This window comes from Lepidochelys kempii, chromosome 11, assembly GCF_965140285.1.
Source record: "Lepidochelys kempii isolate rLepKem1 chromosome 11, rLepKem1.hap1, whole genome shotgun sequence".
NCBI classification, from domain to species: domain Eukaryota; kingdom Metazoa; phylum Chordata; order Testudines; family Cheloniidae; genus Lepidochelys; species Lepidochelys kempii.
In genome coordinates this window covers 11,461,356-11,478,627 of record NC_136390.1, presented here as the reverse complement: position 1 = coordinate 11,478,627, position 17,272 = coordinate 11,461,356, and the positions used below count along the sequence as shown (strand labels likewise).

General features: G+C 41.2%; 1 protein-coding gene across 6 annotated transcripts in view; it reads left to right on the top strand.

Annotated features, from left to right (window-relative positions):
• The window catches only part of MYLK (myosin light chain kinase), a 324,445-nt gene that overhangs the window by 242,267 nt on the left and 64,906 nt on the right, over window positions 1–17,272 (top strand). For all 6 annotated transcript variants that reach the window (XM_073305128.1, XM_073305130.1, XM_073305127.2 and 3 more), the window contains 2 exons: window positions 1,792–1,908; window positions 2,665–2,751. In XM_073305128.1, the coding sequence (XP_073161229.1) occupies window positions 1,792–1,908; window positions 2,665–2,751 (204 nt within the window). The remainder of the gene's footprint in view (window positions 1–1,791; window positions 1,909–2,664; window positions 2,752–17,272) is intronic.

The window sequence follows — 17,272 nt, the reverse complement described above, 5'->3', positions numbered from 1 at the left end:
TGAGATAAATCATATGGGGGAAGACACTCATTTCTTTTCCTGTGACTGGCAGAGCCTATATACTATGTGACTAAGAGGGTCAGCCTCTCTCAGCAGAAATAATTTTCATTTTGTTCCTGGGGGGTGGGGGAAGATAGTATTTTAGTCCATTTCCCCAATCTAGCTGAGAGTCCAAAAAAAAATTCATTCTGTCCTCCTCCTCATGCTTGTCTCACAGAGCAATTGCATTGAGAAGTCTCATTACATTTCATTTTGCTTCACATCATGACATACCCTTTTAAGAAGGGGGATTTTCTCTATATGAAGAGTTCAGTTGTTGCGTCAGAGCTGAAGCCAAATCTTTGTGTATCGCTGGGGGAAGTCTGTAAATCTTCTCTGATACTCCTGTCATGGTGAGTTGACCACTTTTAAGGGAGTTTGGGCTCAGTTTCACCTGTGACTGGTTTACTTCTCAGATCATGAGAGTCATATGATAGGGATGTGTGTGACCAAGAGGCAGGCCTGCTGGGAGAAGAGGCAGTCAGTACTTAACCCAGAGAAAGAGAGACTGACCAGTAGGAGGTGCTAGGGAATGGTACAGTAGTCAGAGGGTCCAAGAGAGCTGGAGAGGCCTAAGAGTAAGTAGGACATGAGACTCCAGGAGTGATACATAGAGTATAAAAGAGGCTTGGACAATCAAGCACTGTTGGGCTGGAGGCACAGAATTTCTACCAAGGTGTGTTTAGGGGCCCAGACTGTGCTATCCAAAGAGAGAGGAAGGAAAGAATCAAGTCCTCTCTTTCACCTGAGAAAGCTGCTTGCTTGTGTTTGGATTTTGCTTTAAGGGGGCTAAGTCACTCAAAAAGCATCAAAGCAGCATATAAACTGTGGGGAAAGGGAGGATGTGCCCAGAGTTGGACTGAGTAAGTCATTGGTACAGCCTCTACCTGTTGGAAACAGACTCTTGGTTCACAGAAAATATCATGTTTTAAACAGGAAATTTGTTCCCTTGGGTTAGAATTCCATGGCCACAACAGAATTAAGGCGGAATCCTGCATTCTGTCCCTGTGACCCAATTGAAACCAAGTCTTGCACATTTTCCTCTAGGAATGCATTTGCTACACTGATACCTTTGATAGTGCTGATGTATTGGCCTTTTTATTTTTTGAGAGCTACCATTACACTTGTTCTTTGAGCCATGCCAACAAAATGAAAGTGACTTTTGCAGTATCATTTTCAAGTTTAGGCACCTATTTTAGGTTACCCATTTTCACCCTTGGGTACTGAGATGAGACCAAACCTAAAGCCTGCATCTGATCAATTTGCAGAAGTCCTGTTGTCTGTAGTCTTAGACTGTAAGCTCTTTGGGGCAGGGACCATTTCTTGGTTATATGGTTGTACACCACCTAGCACAATCTGGCCCCAGTCTCAGGTGGGGCTTTTACGTGCTGCTGTAATACAAATAATTATTACTACTAACATAGGTTTGTATCTGGCTCTCGCATGCATCTCTACCGAAAGTTCATTTTAGGTGCTTCAGTCCTCTTTTGAGAATCAAGAGTAATTTACGTATTTCAGCCTTCATATATAAGGTGTTCATCACTACAGTGAATTTGAAAATTGGCCTCTTAGTTTAATGAAACATAGCTTCTAGCGTAGAGATACCAACAACATTTAAGGAACTGTGATCTCCTACGGAACTCAGTATTGCCAGTAGAGTTTAGCCACTCTGCCCCATCCCTGCTAGCAACGCTGTGCTTTCAGAATTTGCAAAATGCAATGTCCCTCTGACCTCTCTTTCCTCTGTGTTAGGGTCACTGTGCTCACTCACCATTGACAAGGCCTTGCCTGAAGATGTGGGCCAGTACCAATGCATAGCTGAGAACGCAGCTGGGAGAGCTGAATGTGCTTGCAAAGTGTTGGTGGATGGTAAGTCCTTTCCCTGGTAGGGAAATTCCTTCAGTAAAACTTCCTCCTTCTTTCCGTATGTGCTCTTTCCCAACCTCATCCCTCACTAAATTGCAAAAAATAGCTGCCTGCTTCCTCCCTGCATTCTTTCTGTGAAAATCGTAACTTAATCCCCACAACAGACAGCCCAAGCAGAGAACCAGCAGGGAGCTGAGCACTGGGGATGCTTTGGGGTCTAATCCCTCTTTGCTCCTGCTGCCCACTGGGTTTCTAAAATGGTTTTAGAGCAGTTAGTATAGAGTGTTGCTGGGCCTATGAGGATTTGCCTCTCTAAGCTCTCTGCATTCTGTCAGTCCATTTATAGGCGATCTGAGTTTCTTTGGTTAAAAGCCTCTTTTATGCCCTTCCATCCTGAGCTGTGCAGAGAGCAGCTCAGGCGCAGCCCCCCTTCTTCTCATTGGTTAAGGAAGGCCTGTCATCCTTGGTAGTGTCCCCGTTAATCAGAGCAGTTAACGGTATGAGCTTTATCGAGTGCCGCTGCTTCTGAACAGCAGAGAGCTTTCCTTCCTTGTTTGTCCCGCTTGTCTTTGGAACTTGGCATTCCCCAGCAACTGTGAGCAGTAAATCCTGTGTAAACAATGTGCAAACCAACAGTTTTCCCCAGCTTTGCAGGAAGACCAAAAACAAATTTATGACGAATGAGGGGAATATCTTCCCCTCCCCCTCAGTTCTTAAATAAGATGAATATTTTATTATTACTTTTGTTTTTAATTTCAGATCCCTCACCTACAAAGACCCCAAAGTCTGCTGAGAAGAAGACCAAAAAGTCAAAGAGCTCGCTTCCCCCTGTACTCGCAACAGAGAGTAAGTGGTGTAGTGATTTAACAACTTCCTTTTCATTGGAATCATGAGTGCTTGAGCTTCAGTGGTACTTCCTGTGTATAGGCACAGTAATGAAGGCAGACAGCTTGTGTTGTTTCTTTAACCCTTCCATGCAGGTCATGCGAATCGAGAGTTTGTGCCTTAGGGAGAATGGAAGGGAGAGGCAACACTTTTTGACACATCCCACTCAGTTTTCAGTTCCCATCATGATGCAGTAAACTTACCACACAGATTCCTTTCTGATTGCTTTCTAAAAGGAACTTGGAAATTCTCAAGTGGTTTACTGTCACTGCAGATTCAAGACACAGTATATTTCTTGTATGGAGAAGAGAGGGTACTGCAGGTGGCCCTGTAACCTGAATAAAATGTCATCTGTACCATAGTCTGCTCTATTTTTCTCCACTTGAATGAATTGGATTATGGGGTTTGTGCACTTTTTGTTTCAAGCTAATAAGGTTCGGTTTGTTGGAGTGTTAATTGAAATGACTGTTGTCACTAGCCATAACCTGGAAAAATTCCTAGTGTATGTCATAGAATCATAGAATCATAGAATATCAGGGTTGGAAGGGACCTCAGGAGGTCATCTAGTCCAACCCCCTGCTCAAAGCAGGACCAATCCCCAATTAAATCATCCCAGCCAGGGCTTTGTCAAGCCTGACCTTAAAAACCGCTAAGGAAGGAGATTCTACCACCTCCCTAGGTAACGCATTCCAGTGTTTCACCACCCTCCTAGTGAAAAAGTTTTTCCTAATATCCAACCTAAACCTCCCCCACTGCAACTTGAGACCATTACTCCTTGTCCTGTCCTCTTCTACCACTGAGAATAGTCTAGAACCATCCTCTCTGGAACCACCTCTCAGGTAGTTGAAAGCAGCTATCAAATCCCCCCTCGTTCTTCTCTTCTGCAGACTAAACAATACGAGTTCCCTCAGCCTCTCCTCATAAGTCATGTGTTCCAGACCCCTAATCATTTTTGTTGCCCTTCGCTGGACTCTTTCCAATTTATCCACATCCTTCTTGTAGTGTGGGGCCCAAAACTCATATCCAGCTTCTCGTCCACTGTCACCCCTAGGTCCTTTTCCGCAGAACTGCTGCCTAGCCATTCAGTCCCTAGTCTGTAGCTGTGCATTGGGTTCTTCCGTCCTAAGTGCAGGACCCTGCACTTATCCTTATTGAACCTCATCAGATTTCTTTTGGCCTAGTCCTCCAATTTGTCTAGGTCCCTCTGTATCCTATCCCTGCCCTCCAGCGTATCTACCACTCCTCCCAGTTTAGTATCATCCGCAAATTTGCTGAGAGTGCAATCCACACCATCCTCCAGATCATTTATGAAGATATTGAACAAAACCGGCCCCAGGACCGACCCCTGGGGCACTCCACTTGACACCGGCTGCCAACTAGACATGGAGCCATTGATCACTACGCGTTGAGCCCGACAATCTAGCCAGCTTTCTACCCACCTTATAGTGCACTCATCCAGTAAGATGTCATTAAGATGCACTACATTTCTTTGCAGTAACAACACACTTGCATCTCTGCATATATCAGCAAGGTTAAGGAGAAAAGTGATTTTTTAAGTAAACATTAAAGCTAGTGTGGTAATATACAGTATTTTATTCCAAGTGGCACTGCAGCATTTAAAAGGAAGAGCAGCAGAACATATGATTTCCTAACATAGAGATGTCTCCCTGAAATGAACCTAAATCATTTAATACTCTAGCTCTTAAAGAAGCTGTAGAGAGAAGATTCTCTTTAAATGGAAAAATTGTGTCCTCTTCTTTAAGATGTTTCCTTGTGTAACGTGTTTCTAATGGAGCCACAAAATAATATAATCATCTGTTTAAAAAAATAGTCTGCTTTTCTGGTAAACGGACTATTTACAGCTTACTGTCGACTTGCCCAATACAATTTGATTCTGCACTGTAAGTATAGTAATGAATAGCACCTTTTGGATTGTTGATGCATAACAAGGCTGTTTTAGAGTAGCAGCCGAGTTAGTCTGTATCCGCAAAAAGAAAAGGAGTCCTCCTTTTCTTTTAACAAGGCTGTGTTTACCATGTAACCTCAAAATGTGTTGTCATGATACACACTGTGCATGAATCCTAAAAATGTACTGTAAATGCTGCTCCCTGCCTACAAATACACGTGTTCCTCTTTGAAGGTGACTTGCACATTATGCTGTATCGACTCAAACACAACAGCTTGAGAATCTTTCCCTTAGTATTCAATCCTGATCTGGGTGGAAGTTCACATCGCTCCATTGCCTTCTGTGGAGCTACACTGATTTACACCAGCTGAGTATCTGACCTTAAAGGGAATAATAAGTGTGAAGAGGGACAATCAGCTTATACTTTACCTTCAGTAGAAAAGAAATTTACAAGGAATTGGAGGGTCAGATCCCTTTGGCAGCTTTGAACATCTCAGCCTTAAGTCTCTCAAGGGGTGTGTACTCATCTTCCTGACATTCCTGTTTATGTTCCTCTGTGGTGACGTACTTAATATACAAAACCAATTCGGTCGTGTTTACCATCTCAGACATAAGCTGAAATCCCGCTCAGATAATATACTAGTAAGAATCATTTCCATCTGAAAGACAATGGACTTAATGATGGGTGTGGGTGTGGGTGTGTACCTTGTTAAAGGATCACTATTACAACTGTGAGTGTCCCTCAAGAATGCCAATAAAGTAAGAGGTCCCAGTCTAAATACAGGTTAAGTTGTGCTCTGATCTCTTCCGGGCCGTGTCACCTCCTCAGTCCTAGACTATCTGTACCCCGCCTGCAGCTGTATTTTTGGATTAACTCTGTATTGTTTTCATTGTTTGATGGTGGGTTTATTTGCAAGTTTATTGAAAACTAATTTAAAAAAAAAACACCTTCATTTCAAAGGGAAATGTACTAGTTGGTCCAATTTTATGTGAATGTCTATATCTGAACATAACGAATGTCCCACTAGCTTTGATAAGTGAATCCCTAGCTCAATGACTATTAATTGTCATTCATACTGGCAGGGAATAGTCATTCATGAAGGCAATGACATTTGATCAGGGAAAGAGAGTGAGCATGACATTGTACCCTAGTAGTTAGGATACTCGCCTAGGGACACCCAAGTTCACATCCCTGTTCCAATGGCTAATTATTTATAAAAAGTGGAAGAACTTCAACAGGAGAGATTGAGACAGACCCATACCAAAATATCTGATAGCCCAGTGATAGGATGCTCTCCTGCAGTGTGGGAGATCCAACTTCAAATTCCTTGGGGACATCAGGCAGAGTGAAGAATTGAACCTGGGTCTCTTGTGTTCTAGGAGAGCACCCTAACCACTGGGCTGAAGAGTGTATGGGAGGTTCTTCTGCTTCTCCTAACATAGCAGCAGTTGTGGAATGAAAAATACAGTGGTCCAAGATCTAGGACTTGCCTCAGTCCTGCCCAGTATTTCAGAAAAAAACCCTGTAGACAAAGCAATCAATGACATTTTTAATATTGATGATATGCTGTTCCCCCAGAATGCTACCATTGGCCAATGTCAACAGCCACCCTCAACTTCATCATTTGATTTAAAAAGAGAGTGTAATGGGTTCCCTTTGCGCCTGAATCAAGAGCCATTTTCTCATTTGGTTTGATTCTTCACTGCCTCCAGCCTTGGTTTGTCACTTGCACCTGAACAAAATGCTAACCTGTAAAATACTACCAGATCAGAATAGTGATGTATTTACATTCACTTCACACACATGTCAATAAGCACACAAGGCCCTGGAGAATAGGAAGTTTGCAGAGTTTATGTACAGTTCCTTGCACTGCTGGAGCAGTCACATTGTCAGTGGATAATGCGTGGGCCACCAATTGAGAAGCCACCAAAAAAGATATGGACAACTAATTCCCATTAAAATTAATGGGAATTGGGCATCCAGATCTCCAGTGTGGCTTTGAAAATCTTGGTCTACATCTCCAGTGTTTTATGAACTTTAACTAATCCTCATCCGCCCTATCAAGATGAATGTTGTCCTCTGTTATGGAGTGGGAAACTGAGGCAGATAAGTTTGACTATCATTTTCAAAGCTGACTAGTGATTTTTTGGTACTCAACTCAAATTGTCCTTAAAGGGATGGATTTTCAGAGGTTGAGTAGCCAGTATTTTCTAAAATTGAGGCCCCTTTAAAGTGTCCTACGTAGGGGTATCCAAAATAATTAGTTTCTTTACCAAAATAATCAACCAAAAATAAGTGCGTGATAACAGCTGGAAGCTGTTGCAGAGGGTTTCTGATTGAACCAGGGCTTAACAGTGCAACAACACAAATCCATTGTGTTGAGTGGGAACAAACTGAATGCAGGTCACAACGAGTAATGCAGTGATCCAGGCACTGATTCACTCTGAAATGGTCTTCTAGAATTCAACGCCTTCGAAACTGAGATGTAAGAGAAGAATGACACACTTGTGAGTGTCTTGAAATAAATGCCTGCTATATTCTGTAGACATATTTCAGTACACTGCTTTAATCTAAATATTAAGGAATGGTGCCTAACTCTTGTCAGCAGATGGAGTAAATGCCATTAGGTTGTATTGGATTCTCCCATCTCAACTGCACGTATTACAACTCCCACTTACACAATACATGTTGAAGGGATGTTTTAACACAGAGATTAATCAGATCAGGTGCAACTTCTCCCTCCGCTCAGTGAAAAATGCATTGTACTGTGTCAGAGAAAATATCTTGTGTATTGATTTTATTTATTTATTTGGAAAGGAACAGGCCCAGGAACAGGAACTACAGCATTTAAAAGTATTAGGTATCCTGCTGAAATAAATCTTTATACCTGCTACTACATGAAATCTGTTTGATTTCAGGTCAAACAAATGTTATGCTTTCTTTTGCTGACAGTTGTTAATAAAATGTCATCACGACACTATCCAGAACAAATCCTCTGGAAGGCTCTGGCCTTATCTTACCAGATCTGATTTCTCAGCATCACTGTTGCATGGATGGAATGCTGAGCAGAGGCATGACTGGAAGACTATGTCATAAATATAAATGTGTCAGGGGTTCTTTATCATGTTACATATTTATCTCCAGAGCAGAGAGGATTCAGAGCATTTTAATTGCTGTAGAAAAATCAGCAGTCAATGACCAAGTGATTAGCACATAGTTCTGTTAGTCGCTCTTCAATAAAAAAACCTTGTCTGAGAATCCAAGTCTGTAGGAGCCATTTTAGGTAAACGTCACATTAAAGAGCCAGACTTGACGTGTCTGGTTTGGGAGGTATATAATCAAATCATAAAACACTTCAGTTTACACACTGTTATCTATTCCTTGTCAAGATGGAATGACAACTTTTGTGAGTTATTACTGTAGTGTAAGTACAAACCATGGCCACTAATGCATATTTCTCCTTTATGAAATGAAGTGCTTCCACATCCATTTGCTGTGTCACTCTTTCAAGCTCTTTTACTTCTACATAAAAGTTGCCCAGTTACAGTCAATGATTCTTTCTTCTTCTTGTGAGGATGAAGAAACTAACTGCATCTGGGAAATCAGATACCCCTAGGTTAGGACAAAATTATGCAGGAAAAATATCAAACCCAGTATTTTGCTGTTCCAAAAGGCAGTGATTTCCTCCTAGCAGCAGTGGGAGATCTGTGTGTTTAGGGAATGCAAAATGTGTTAGCAGAGAACTGTGCATCAGAAATGGATGCAGAATTTTTACCCTAAAGAGCAAATCCCATGCCCTGTTCAAGTAACTGGCCCCAGGCACTGTGCAGATACAGCAAGGGATGGAGAAGAGGACGATTCTGTTGCAATGAGGATTGTTGTCACTCCCCAAGGGAGTGGGGAACATTTTAAGGCTCCAATCAAGCAACTCCAAGCTGCTTCCCTTGCTCCACCCCCTTTCCCAGGATGTTCGTGCCCCACCCATTGCATGCTGCCATGTAGCCATGCTGCCATGTGTTTCCAAAAGCAGGGCTGTGTTCTGGGCAGTAACTGCAAAGCATTCAGCACCGTATCTTGTACGTTGGAATAACCAGTTCATTGGTCAGAAAGCCTCTTTCCCCATAGATAGCGGGACTGGATTTGTTCCCAAGTGCAGCTGAAATCTGTTTCCTTAATATACACAATGAAGAGGACTCTTGAGCTGTAGCATTCGGATCTGGACCTGAGCTTCCCCAAAGCTCGGGGCATTTGGAGCAGAAGTTTCAATTGGGCACACCTGGGTTTTGTGAAAATGAGAATTAGTCGAATGTAAACTAGCTGAAATAAAAGTGCATAAGAGACTCAGCTTGTTGAATTTTTAATTGGTGCCTTCATTTACAATAGAGAATCCAGTTCATGTATATATAAAGCCATAGAGAAATAGTCACCTATTGTGTAAATTATTCCTCCTTGGTGCCTAGTTCACCACCATCTAACTTATGCCAGGTATGCTACTTGAATTCCTGCCAGGTTACTTTACAGTTTATGCCATAGTGACATTTTCTAACTGAGTGAACATTGGCAAAGAACAGTATTTTCCATGGGCTTTGCTTACAGTTCATCCTACATAACTGCATGTTGCCAGAAGAGGAGTGACTTCTATTAATTGTCTTAAATGGAGAGAAATGAGAAATATGTTTTTTGCAACATAGGACTGAACCAGAGAGATGCCACACACTGTAAATTTCCACTGAAATAATCTAGTAAGCATTTGAGAACTCTAGTATGTAACAGAAACATAAGACAGACTAGGTTTTCAAAAACAGGAGCATAAAGCTGGGCTCCTAAATCCATTCTTAGACTCCTTAAGTGCTGAATACCCAGCCACTCTCACTGAAGTCCCTCAGAGCAGCTGAATGCTCTGCATTTTTGAAAATCAAGCCCATATACTTAGGAGTCTAAATATCCACTCAAGAATTTGGCTTTAGGCACCTAATTCTGCAGCTTGGCCATGGCATCTTAGCTCCAGATCTTACGTAATTGAAGGCAATGAGGGTTGTAAGTGCTCACAACCTCATGGTATGTGAGGAACATGAAAACTACAAGAGCCCGACTTCTCAACCTTGCTCCCACTCAAATCAGTGGTAAAATTCCCATTGATTTCAGTGGTGTAGGGTCAGATCTGAGGAGCCTATATTTCTATTTCATGCTAGGTTTCTATATACTTACTAGCCTTGGTTTAATGTGTTGTAGGAACAGCCTGTGTCCTATCAAAGCTCTTTTGAACCAGTCTTCTCATCTACCATGGCTGTTAAGAAAATAATGTCTCCTACTATATTTAATCTTCTGAATAAAGGAGGCTTGGAGTGTGTCAGTGTGTCTTCTCTCTTCCCTGGGAAAGTCTATGTGAATTTCCCCAGATTTCTTAAGGGAGGCTGGTGAAAAAAATAATGATGGATCTGTCTTTAAATGATTTAGAAGCTAAATATGGGATTTTCCATTGAACCAGCTGGTCATTTTTAATGAGAAAATAAAAGCTATTCTAGACTCTGCAGAATGAAAAATATGTTACCCACAAATCTCTGGCCTGGATGGCAAATGAGTTATTCTGTCTAGCTTCTGTTTGTCACCAAATTTAACTCTTTGATTACTAAGTTAATAAGTATTTGTCTCCAAAGGTTGTGAGAAAATCGCTGCTTGAGAAATTGTGAACCTGGAACTGTTTAGTTTTCAACCCTTCACTACTGTTTCCGGACTATTGGGCAGGTTCTCTTGTCGCTGCTGTACTTTCCTTTCCAGCTATTTATGTATGTTCTTATATCTATGTGTCATGGATCAGCAATAAATTACAGTACCAGAGGACACCACATTATAGTCTAATCTTATACTCCACGTTCTTCAGTGGTGACTGGGTGTTATAAGCATCTATCTGTCACCAGACCACAGAGGATATGAATCTCTTACAGCCCAACCTAGAGAGGCTTGGGTCTTTAGCTTAAACTATTAGCTGCTTATATTGTTAGGTCAGGAGGTTCCTGGTGTGTCAGCCAAGATGATGGTCATAATGCTTGCTTTTTGAGTTCTGTCTCTTATTTGATATCTCTGTATATTTTTGTATTTTAAAATGTGATGTTCTTGCATGTTTGATGTAGGAGATAGAGAAGGTTGTTCAACCTTTTGTATTTTAAGAGATAAAAGTGTTGTAATGTTTCCATTTGAATGTATTTGTTGCTGATTGGTGAAAAGGTAGAAGGCCAGCTATTAGATACCAGGTGTTCCATGCCACTTTCTCTAGTTGATTATACCAGTTTTCATCCCCATAACTTTGCTTAATTTGGTAGGGAGTGTCTCTGTCAATGCTTTCATTTCTTGTGCTTTGTCTTCTGTTCTTTACTGTTATGCATAATTGCTAATGTATAATAGGGACCATAGATGGCATTTTTAATATGAAAGGTCAGTGGAATTACACCAGGAAAAATCTGGCCCAAGGAAGGAACAATGATCTTTTGGCTAGTCATGGGACTGGGACTTAGAAGATGTATATTCAGTTCCCAGGATTGTCTGTTCTTGAAGACAGGGACTGTTTCCTACTATATGTTGTATAGTGCCTAGCACAATTGGGTCTGGTCTCAAGGCTGCTATGGGCAATTCCAGTGTCCTACTGAGTAACATTTTTTTCACTTGTTAATGCAGTTTCTTTAGCATCTATCAGTGCTAAATGCAATTTATGTGTCCATTGTAGATTGAAACTGTAGCATAGCAGATTCCCAAGGTATCTCAAAGGGGAATATGAGACTGACCAAAAGAGCCTTTTACTCCTAATGGCTAGAGAAGTTTCCTACCCAGGTTACCTTTTGCTCATTTCCTTTATTTCAGGGAGAACACGATCCCCAGATATTAATCCCTGTGCTGGCCAAGGGGAGGTGAAGACTTACGTATTTAGGGCTACCCTGTGCTGCTCCAAGAGGAGCCCTGGGGAAGGCATTGTGCCTTTAAGGAATCATAAAGGGGGGAGGTGCAAGGATCCATGCTCACATCTCACCACACCTGTTTGCTCATGGTGTGGAGAGTCTCAAGCCTGTAGCCCCTGGTCCTTCCTCACCCTGAGCCACGACTGGATTACGTCCTGCGCAGCTGTGCGAGGAGATGTGCCTTACACTGCCTTACTCTGCTGTTTGGATGCATACGATCACAATACAAACACATGGCAAGGGTACTAACTGTACTCTTCCAGCATGTGCTGAAGTCCATCCCTATTTAGGGCAGCTCTTAAGCACGTGCTTAACTTTAGGCATGTGCTTAAGGCCCATTAAATCAGTGGGAGTTAAGCACGCCCTGGAAGTGCTGTCCTAAATAAGGATGTTTTCTTGAATTGGGGTCAAAGTGAAGGACAGGCTTCACCTGGACAACCAAGTGTCCATGCTGTAGTTACATTCGCTTTTCCTTTGATATTTTATGAGGGCTCAGGCTGTACAGAGAGCAGTTTCCGGGAGAGGGGACTCTGACTATTTTTAGTAGAATTCCAAAAAAGGGAAACAACAAAGAAAGAAAGGCTTCTGAGCATCTCTGCTCCCATGAATTTAACATTGCGGCCGGGGAAACAGACCAACCAAATGTTCCACAGATATCATCCCACAGAGGAATCTTTCCCTTTCAATGTATATCCTCCGGCTGGCTCAAACAAACTCCCTAACAGGCAAATCTGTCTATAAAGTTATGTAAATACCAGCCTGGTGCTGTTTACATTATGTCATTTCTGGGAGGCTGATTCATTTAGGGAGAGAATATTGTGTCCTTTTGTCTCCTGTAAGCTGGTGTTCAGCTTCAGCCCCTTTCAATGCAAATGTAAATATCAGAAGAGAGACATGTTGTCTTTTCTAAACAGCTGACGCATCCTTGAACCAAATAACTACCATTTTCCAAGAATCTCAAATATTTTAATGAAAACAATCATTTTGACCTTGTCAACTTGGTTAATGTTATTAGCTTTCTTTTTTGGAACTGTCTCCAGCAGCTAATGAGAGAAATTTGGTTATGCCCTTTGCAGGAGACATACAGTGGGAGCTGGAGTTTTCAGGGTGAGGTCCAAGAACAATGAAGTAAATTCTGTTAGTGAGAACAGATATAAGCTCTGTAATATATGCATACACTCCTCCCAAATTGCCCCAGCTTTTTCTTCCTGCCCAGGGCTATTTGTGGCTGTAAAATAAGATCAGGATCATCAGTCAGACCTTCTCGCTACCCCTACCCAGTCTGCGTTCTTTTGATGAAGTGCAGTGGCAGTCTGCACATCTACTGTTAAGTACAAGTAATGCTCAGGATTTTTTCAGCATCTCTGTGTTATACTAAAAGCAGCAATCCCAGCTGAGTGAAGTGATAGGTTTATGTTCTCTGCTCAGCTGGTACGGAAATCCTCACTGATGCGAGAGTCTTTTAAACTGCCTGAGCCTGGCCCTTAATTCTCACAGGGTTAAGCACTGTGTATTAGTTTCACTTGCAGTGTAAATTTCACAGGTGGTGGTTCATTGTACATCTTCACATATATATACACGCTGGGCATTTCCATTGATGAAGTAACTATCACTGGGTTAATTTGTGAATGAATGAATAATGTGGAATGATGTGGCTCTCTTGTTTTATGAACTGAGTGGCTGGTAGGTAGTAGGCAGAGGGAAGTGATAGATGTGTATAAATATGTATATACATACACTCGTGTGTGTGTGTTTATTGTATATATCTCCTTGAAAGTACATGAATGTGGAAAGCTAGAGATTGAAACGTAGGTAACCAGGAAAAAAATCTGGTGAGATGTACTCAGACTGAATCTTACAAAAACAAGAGAATTCGGAGATACAAATGACTCCACTCATTGCCTTGCCTGTTAGCTGGGATATAGCAGCATGTATATAGTTTATGTTGTGACTATTTGAATGTATCAGACAGAGTTTAGCATAGATCATGTTAGATCAGAACCTCGTGCCTTTCCTATTACTTGTCCTGCACTGGAGTTTCTAAAAGTTGGCCATTGAACCTTCAACCCAGGAAAGTATTTGGCAAATTGTGCTCATTCATGTTCACCGATGTCCCTTAATGTCATTCATGTGAGACTTACTACAATAAGTAGTCACTTTCACAGCTTTAAGTAGCACTTAAAGCCTTTATTGTTCTTGGAGGACAGTCAATATTAATTTCACTCTCAATTTAGAATACTCTTAGGGGACAGGGAGAATCTGATGTGCAGTGCAGAAAAAGAATAATACATACCTAGTATAAGCCAATATAGTTTAATAAATGTACATGGCACTATACAGTAATGGAGTTGAGCTAAACAAATAACAAAGGACACAATCCACTCCTCTAGAAGTCATTTGTAAAACTTGCATTAACTTCAGTGAGGGCAGAATCAAACACCACTTTGGGGTTTACAATACAAATAGAAGGCAAGATTCCACAACCATTAATGACTAGCATCTACTCACATAAGTATGTGCAATTGATAGTGGGACTGCTCACGGGAACAGAGGCTATTCAACATGGGTAAGCATTGCAGAATCAGGCCAATGGCAAACATAGTTGAACAGTTACACATAGAATCTCACTCTTTTTGTTTTACTCATACAGATTTGGGGAAAGGTGTGGGTTGGAGGGTATTTACCTGATGTAGGTAAATGACCATCCTTAGAGCACTGATGCTGTACAAGACCCAGAGGTAACTAGGCTGATGACCCAAAAAGTGATAGTCCTCTTTAAGGAGTTGTATTTCTAAAAGTATATGTCTACAGTTAACGAGACAAGGGAGTGAGGTAATATCTTTTATGGGACCAAGTTCTGTTGGTGAGAGAGACAGGTGACCTGAAGACGAGCTCTGTGTAAGATATTACCTCACCCCCTCAGCCTTGTCTCTCTAATGTCCTGGGACCGACACAGCTACAACAATACTGTACATGTCTACAGTTAAACAGGAGTGGGTCCTTGTGGAGTACGTAGTGAAATGGGTGAATATGAAATGCTCTGGTGATTCAGTTATGTTAGGGTAAGCACCCCAAAGGTAGATACCAAAGTGAACCAATAACCAGCTAAATAAGTCTCTAAGGAACAGGGTTTCTTATGGGATATACAATACTTCCTGTTTTGTGACTCAGCTGTGAGTATTATGAGAATAGACTTTCTGTGTATCACAGTACTTCTGGTCCCAACCAAAACCAATACATGGAGTGCATGTGAAAATTAAACATAATATTTTTGAGGGGGAAGTTAAACTTTTTTATAAACGAAAAGTGATATTGACCAGTTTCATTGTCCAAAATTTGCAAAATATTCAAAAAAATAAAGAGAAAAAGCATTGATGCTGAAAACTAAATTATAAAATTCTTTCTACTGAAACAATCTAAAGTGATAAGTGAGAACTTCCATCTCTGCTAATACTAGGGATTGAACTGGGGAACACCATAGCTAGAAGCTGAGTTTCCACCATTTGAGTAAAAAACCAAGACCTGTGTAACGGTGTTCCCCCCATAAAGCTTTATGGAAATATACTTATGAATGTATATATGACTAACTAGAATGTGTTTTATGCTACATATGCCATATAACACATCTCTGTAAAGGTTGTAATCTACTGAATCTATTAATCCTATTTTTATCATTTTTGTATTTGAAGTTATGAATATTGGCAGCATACTTGTTTGATTCTGAGTAGGTTTTAGTGAAGCAGTTGGTCAGCTTCCTGAGAAAAGACTATTCTCAGTAAGTGCCCAGTCAAGAAGCCCTTAAGCCAACAATGAACTTGGAGATGCCAATCCACATCTAGGCTTTCCCAGGAATGTGGCTTGGCTGGTAAGGAACTCAGTCATGCATGGACATGTGACTTGCCCAGGTGACTCCAAAACTCCATTTTGTAGCTGGACTTTGCATAGGAGAGAGGAGGGGGTCTCCACCCACAAGAGGAAGTCTATTTAAACTCCTGGGAGACCCCTCCATTTTGTCTTCAGCTGGCTAAAGAGAGAGCCTCTCCACCCACAAAGATACCTGAAAGAAACTGAAACAAAGGACAGTATCGACAGGGGGTGTGAGTGATTGCTGGACCCAGACTAGAAGGAGACTAGTCTGTAAAAGAAAGCTTACTGGAACTGGTGAGGTTTTTATCTGTATTCAGTTTTATTATTGTATTAGACTTAGATTTGCTTTTGTTATTTTATTTTGCTTGGTAATTCACTTCGTTCTGTCTGTTACTACTTGGAACCTCTTAAATCCGACTTTCTGTATTTAATAAAATCACTTTTTACTTATTAATTAACCCAGAGTATGTATTAATACCTGGGGGTGGGGGGGCAAACAGCTGTGCATACCTCTCTATCAGTGTTAGAGAGCGAACAATTTATGAGTTTACCTTATAAAAGATATATACAGCGTAAAACGGATTTATTTAGAGTTTGGACCCATTGGGAATTGGGCATCTGAGTGTTAAAGACAGGCACACTTCTGTAAGCTGCTCTCAGTTAAGCTTGCAGTTTGTGGGATGTGATTCAGACCTGGGTCTGGGTTTGCAGCAGGCTAGTGGGTCTGGCTCAAACCAGGCAGGGCACTGAAGTCCTAAGCTGACAGGGTAGGAAAGCAGGAGCAGAAATAGTCTTGGCACATCAGGTGGCAACTCCCAGGGGGTTTCTGTGATCCAGCCCATCACAGCCCTGTATTTAGCAGCTGTAGCAGACTCATATCCTGCATGGACCAGGTATAGAATGGATATGTAACACAGAGTGAGCAGTGAGTTACATCAGTAACATGAGCAAATGCTGTAAAAACTGTATTTTGTTTGCTATATACATTACTGTTTTCAGAGCTCAGAACAATAAAACGACTGCAGTTCTAATTAAATGTTCCACAGCTTCAAGAAAAAGGCTTTTTATAAAGACTGAGGGCAATACTTGCAGGTACAGAATGTTCAGTATCTGTTTAAAGGGGAGATTTAAATGAGAGAGAGAGAATGTGTTTTTACAATTTGATCTCCCATCACATTTTTCAAAAATAATGAACCAAAGGTTTCAAACATAGGTTCGGCTGCTGTATGTGTATTTAAGCTCCTAAACAGATGTAGTCTAATATTTGAAAATGTGGAGAAACCCCAGTTTCTACTGAAATCAATGAGAGCTGCAGCCCCTGTCTAGCATACAAATGGATTTAGGAACCTAAATGTAGGCAGCTAGGTTTAAAATGCCAGTCCATATTTTTAACAATGGTGAGATTCCCGGCATCTTGGAAAATGGCAAAAGCTGTCTCCATTCACAAAAGCAATGAAAAATACTTGTGTTCCGTTCCTGTATATGCCATTTCTATATCAGCACGTGAGGAGCAAATAAGAAATAGAAAATCAATTACCTAGTTTTAGTTAGGGTTTTCTCTAAACTATTCAGCAATTTGCATATTGAAAATATGTGGTGATATCCAGCATGTGGTGGATCTCAGCCATTTGTCTGGGCCAAAACCAAATATGGTGGGTACTCAACGCAGATGAGCACAAATCTCATAGGAACAGGGATGCCAAACTGCCTTAGGCACCTTTGAAAATCCCAGTCATAAATGTGTGTATTCTAAGGATC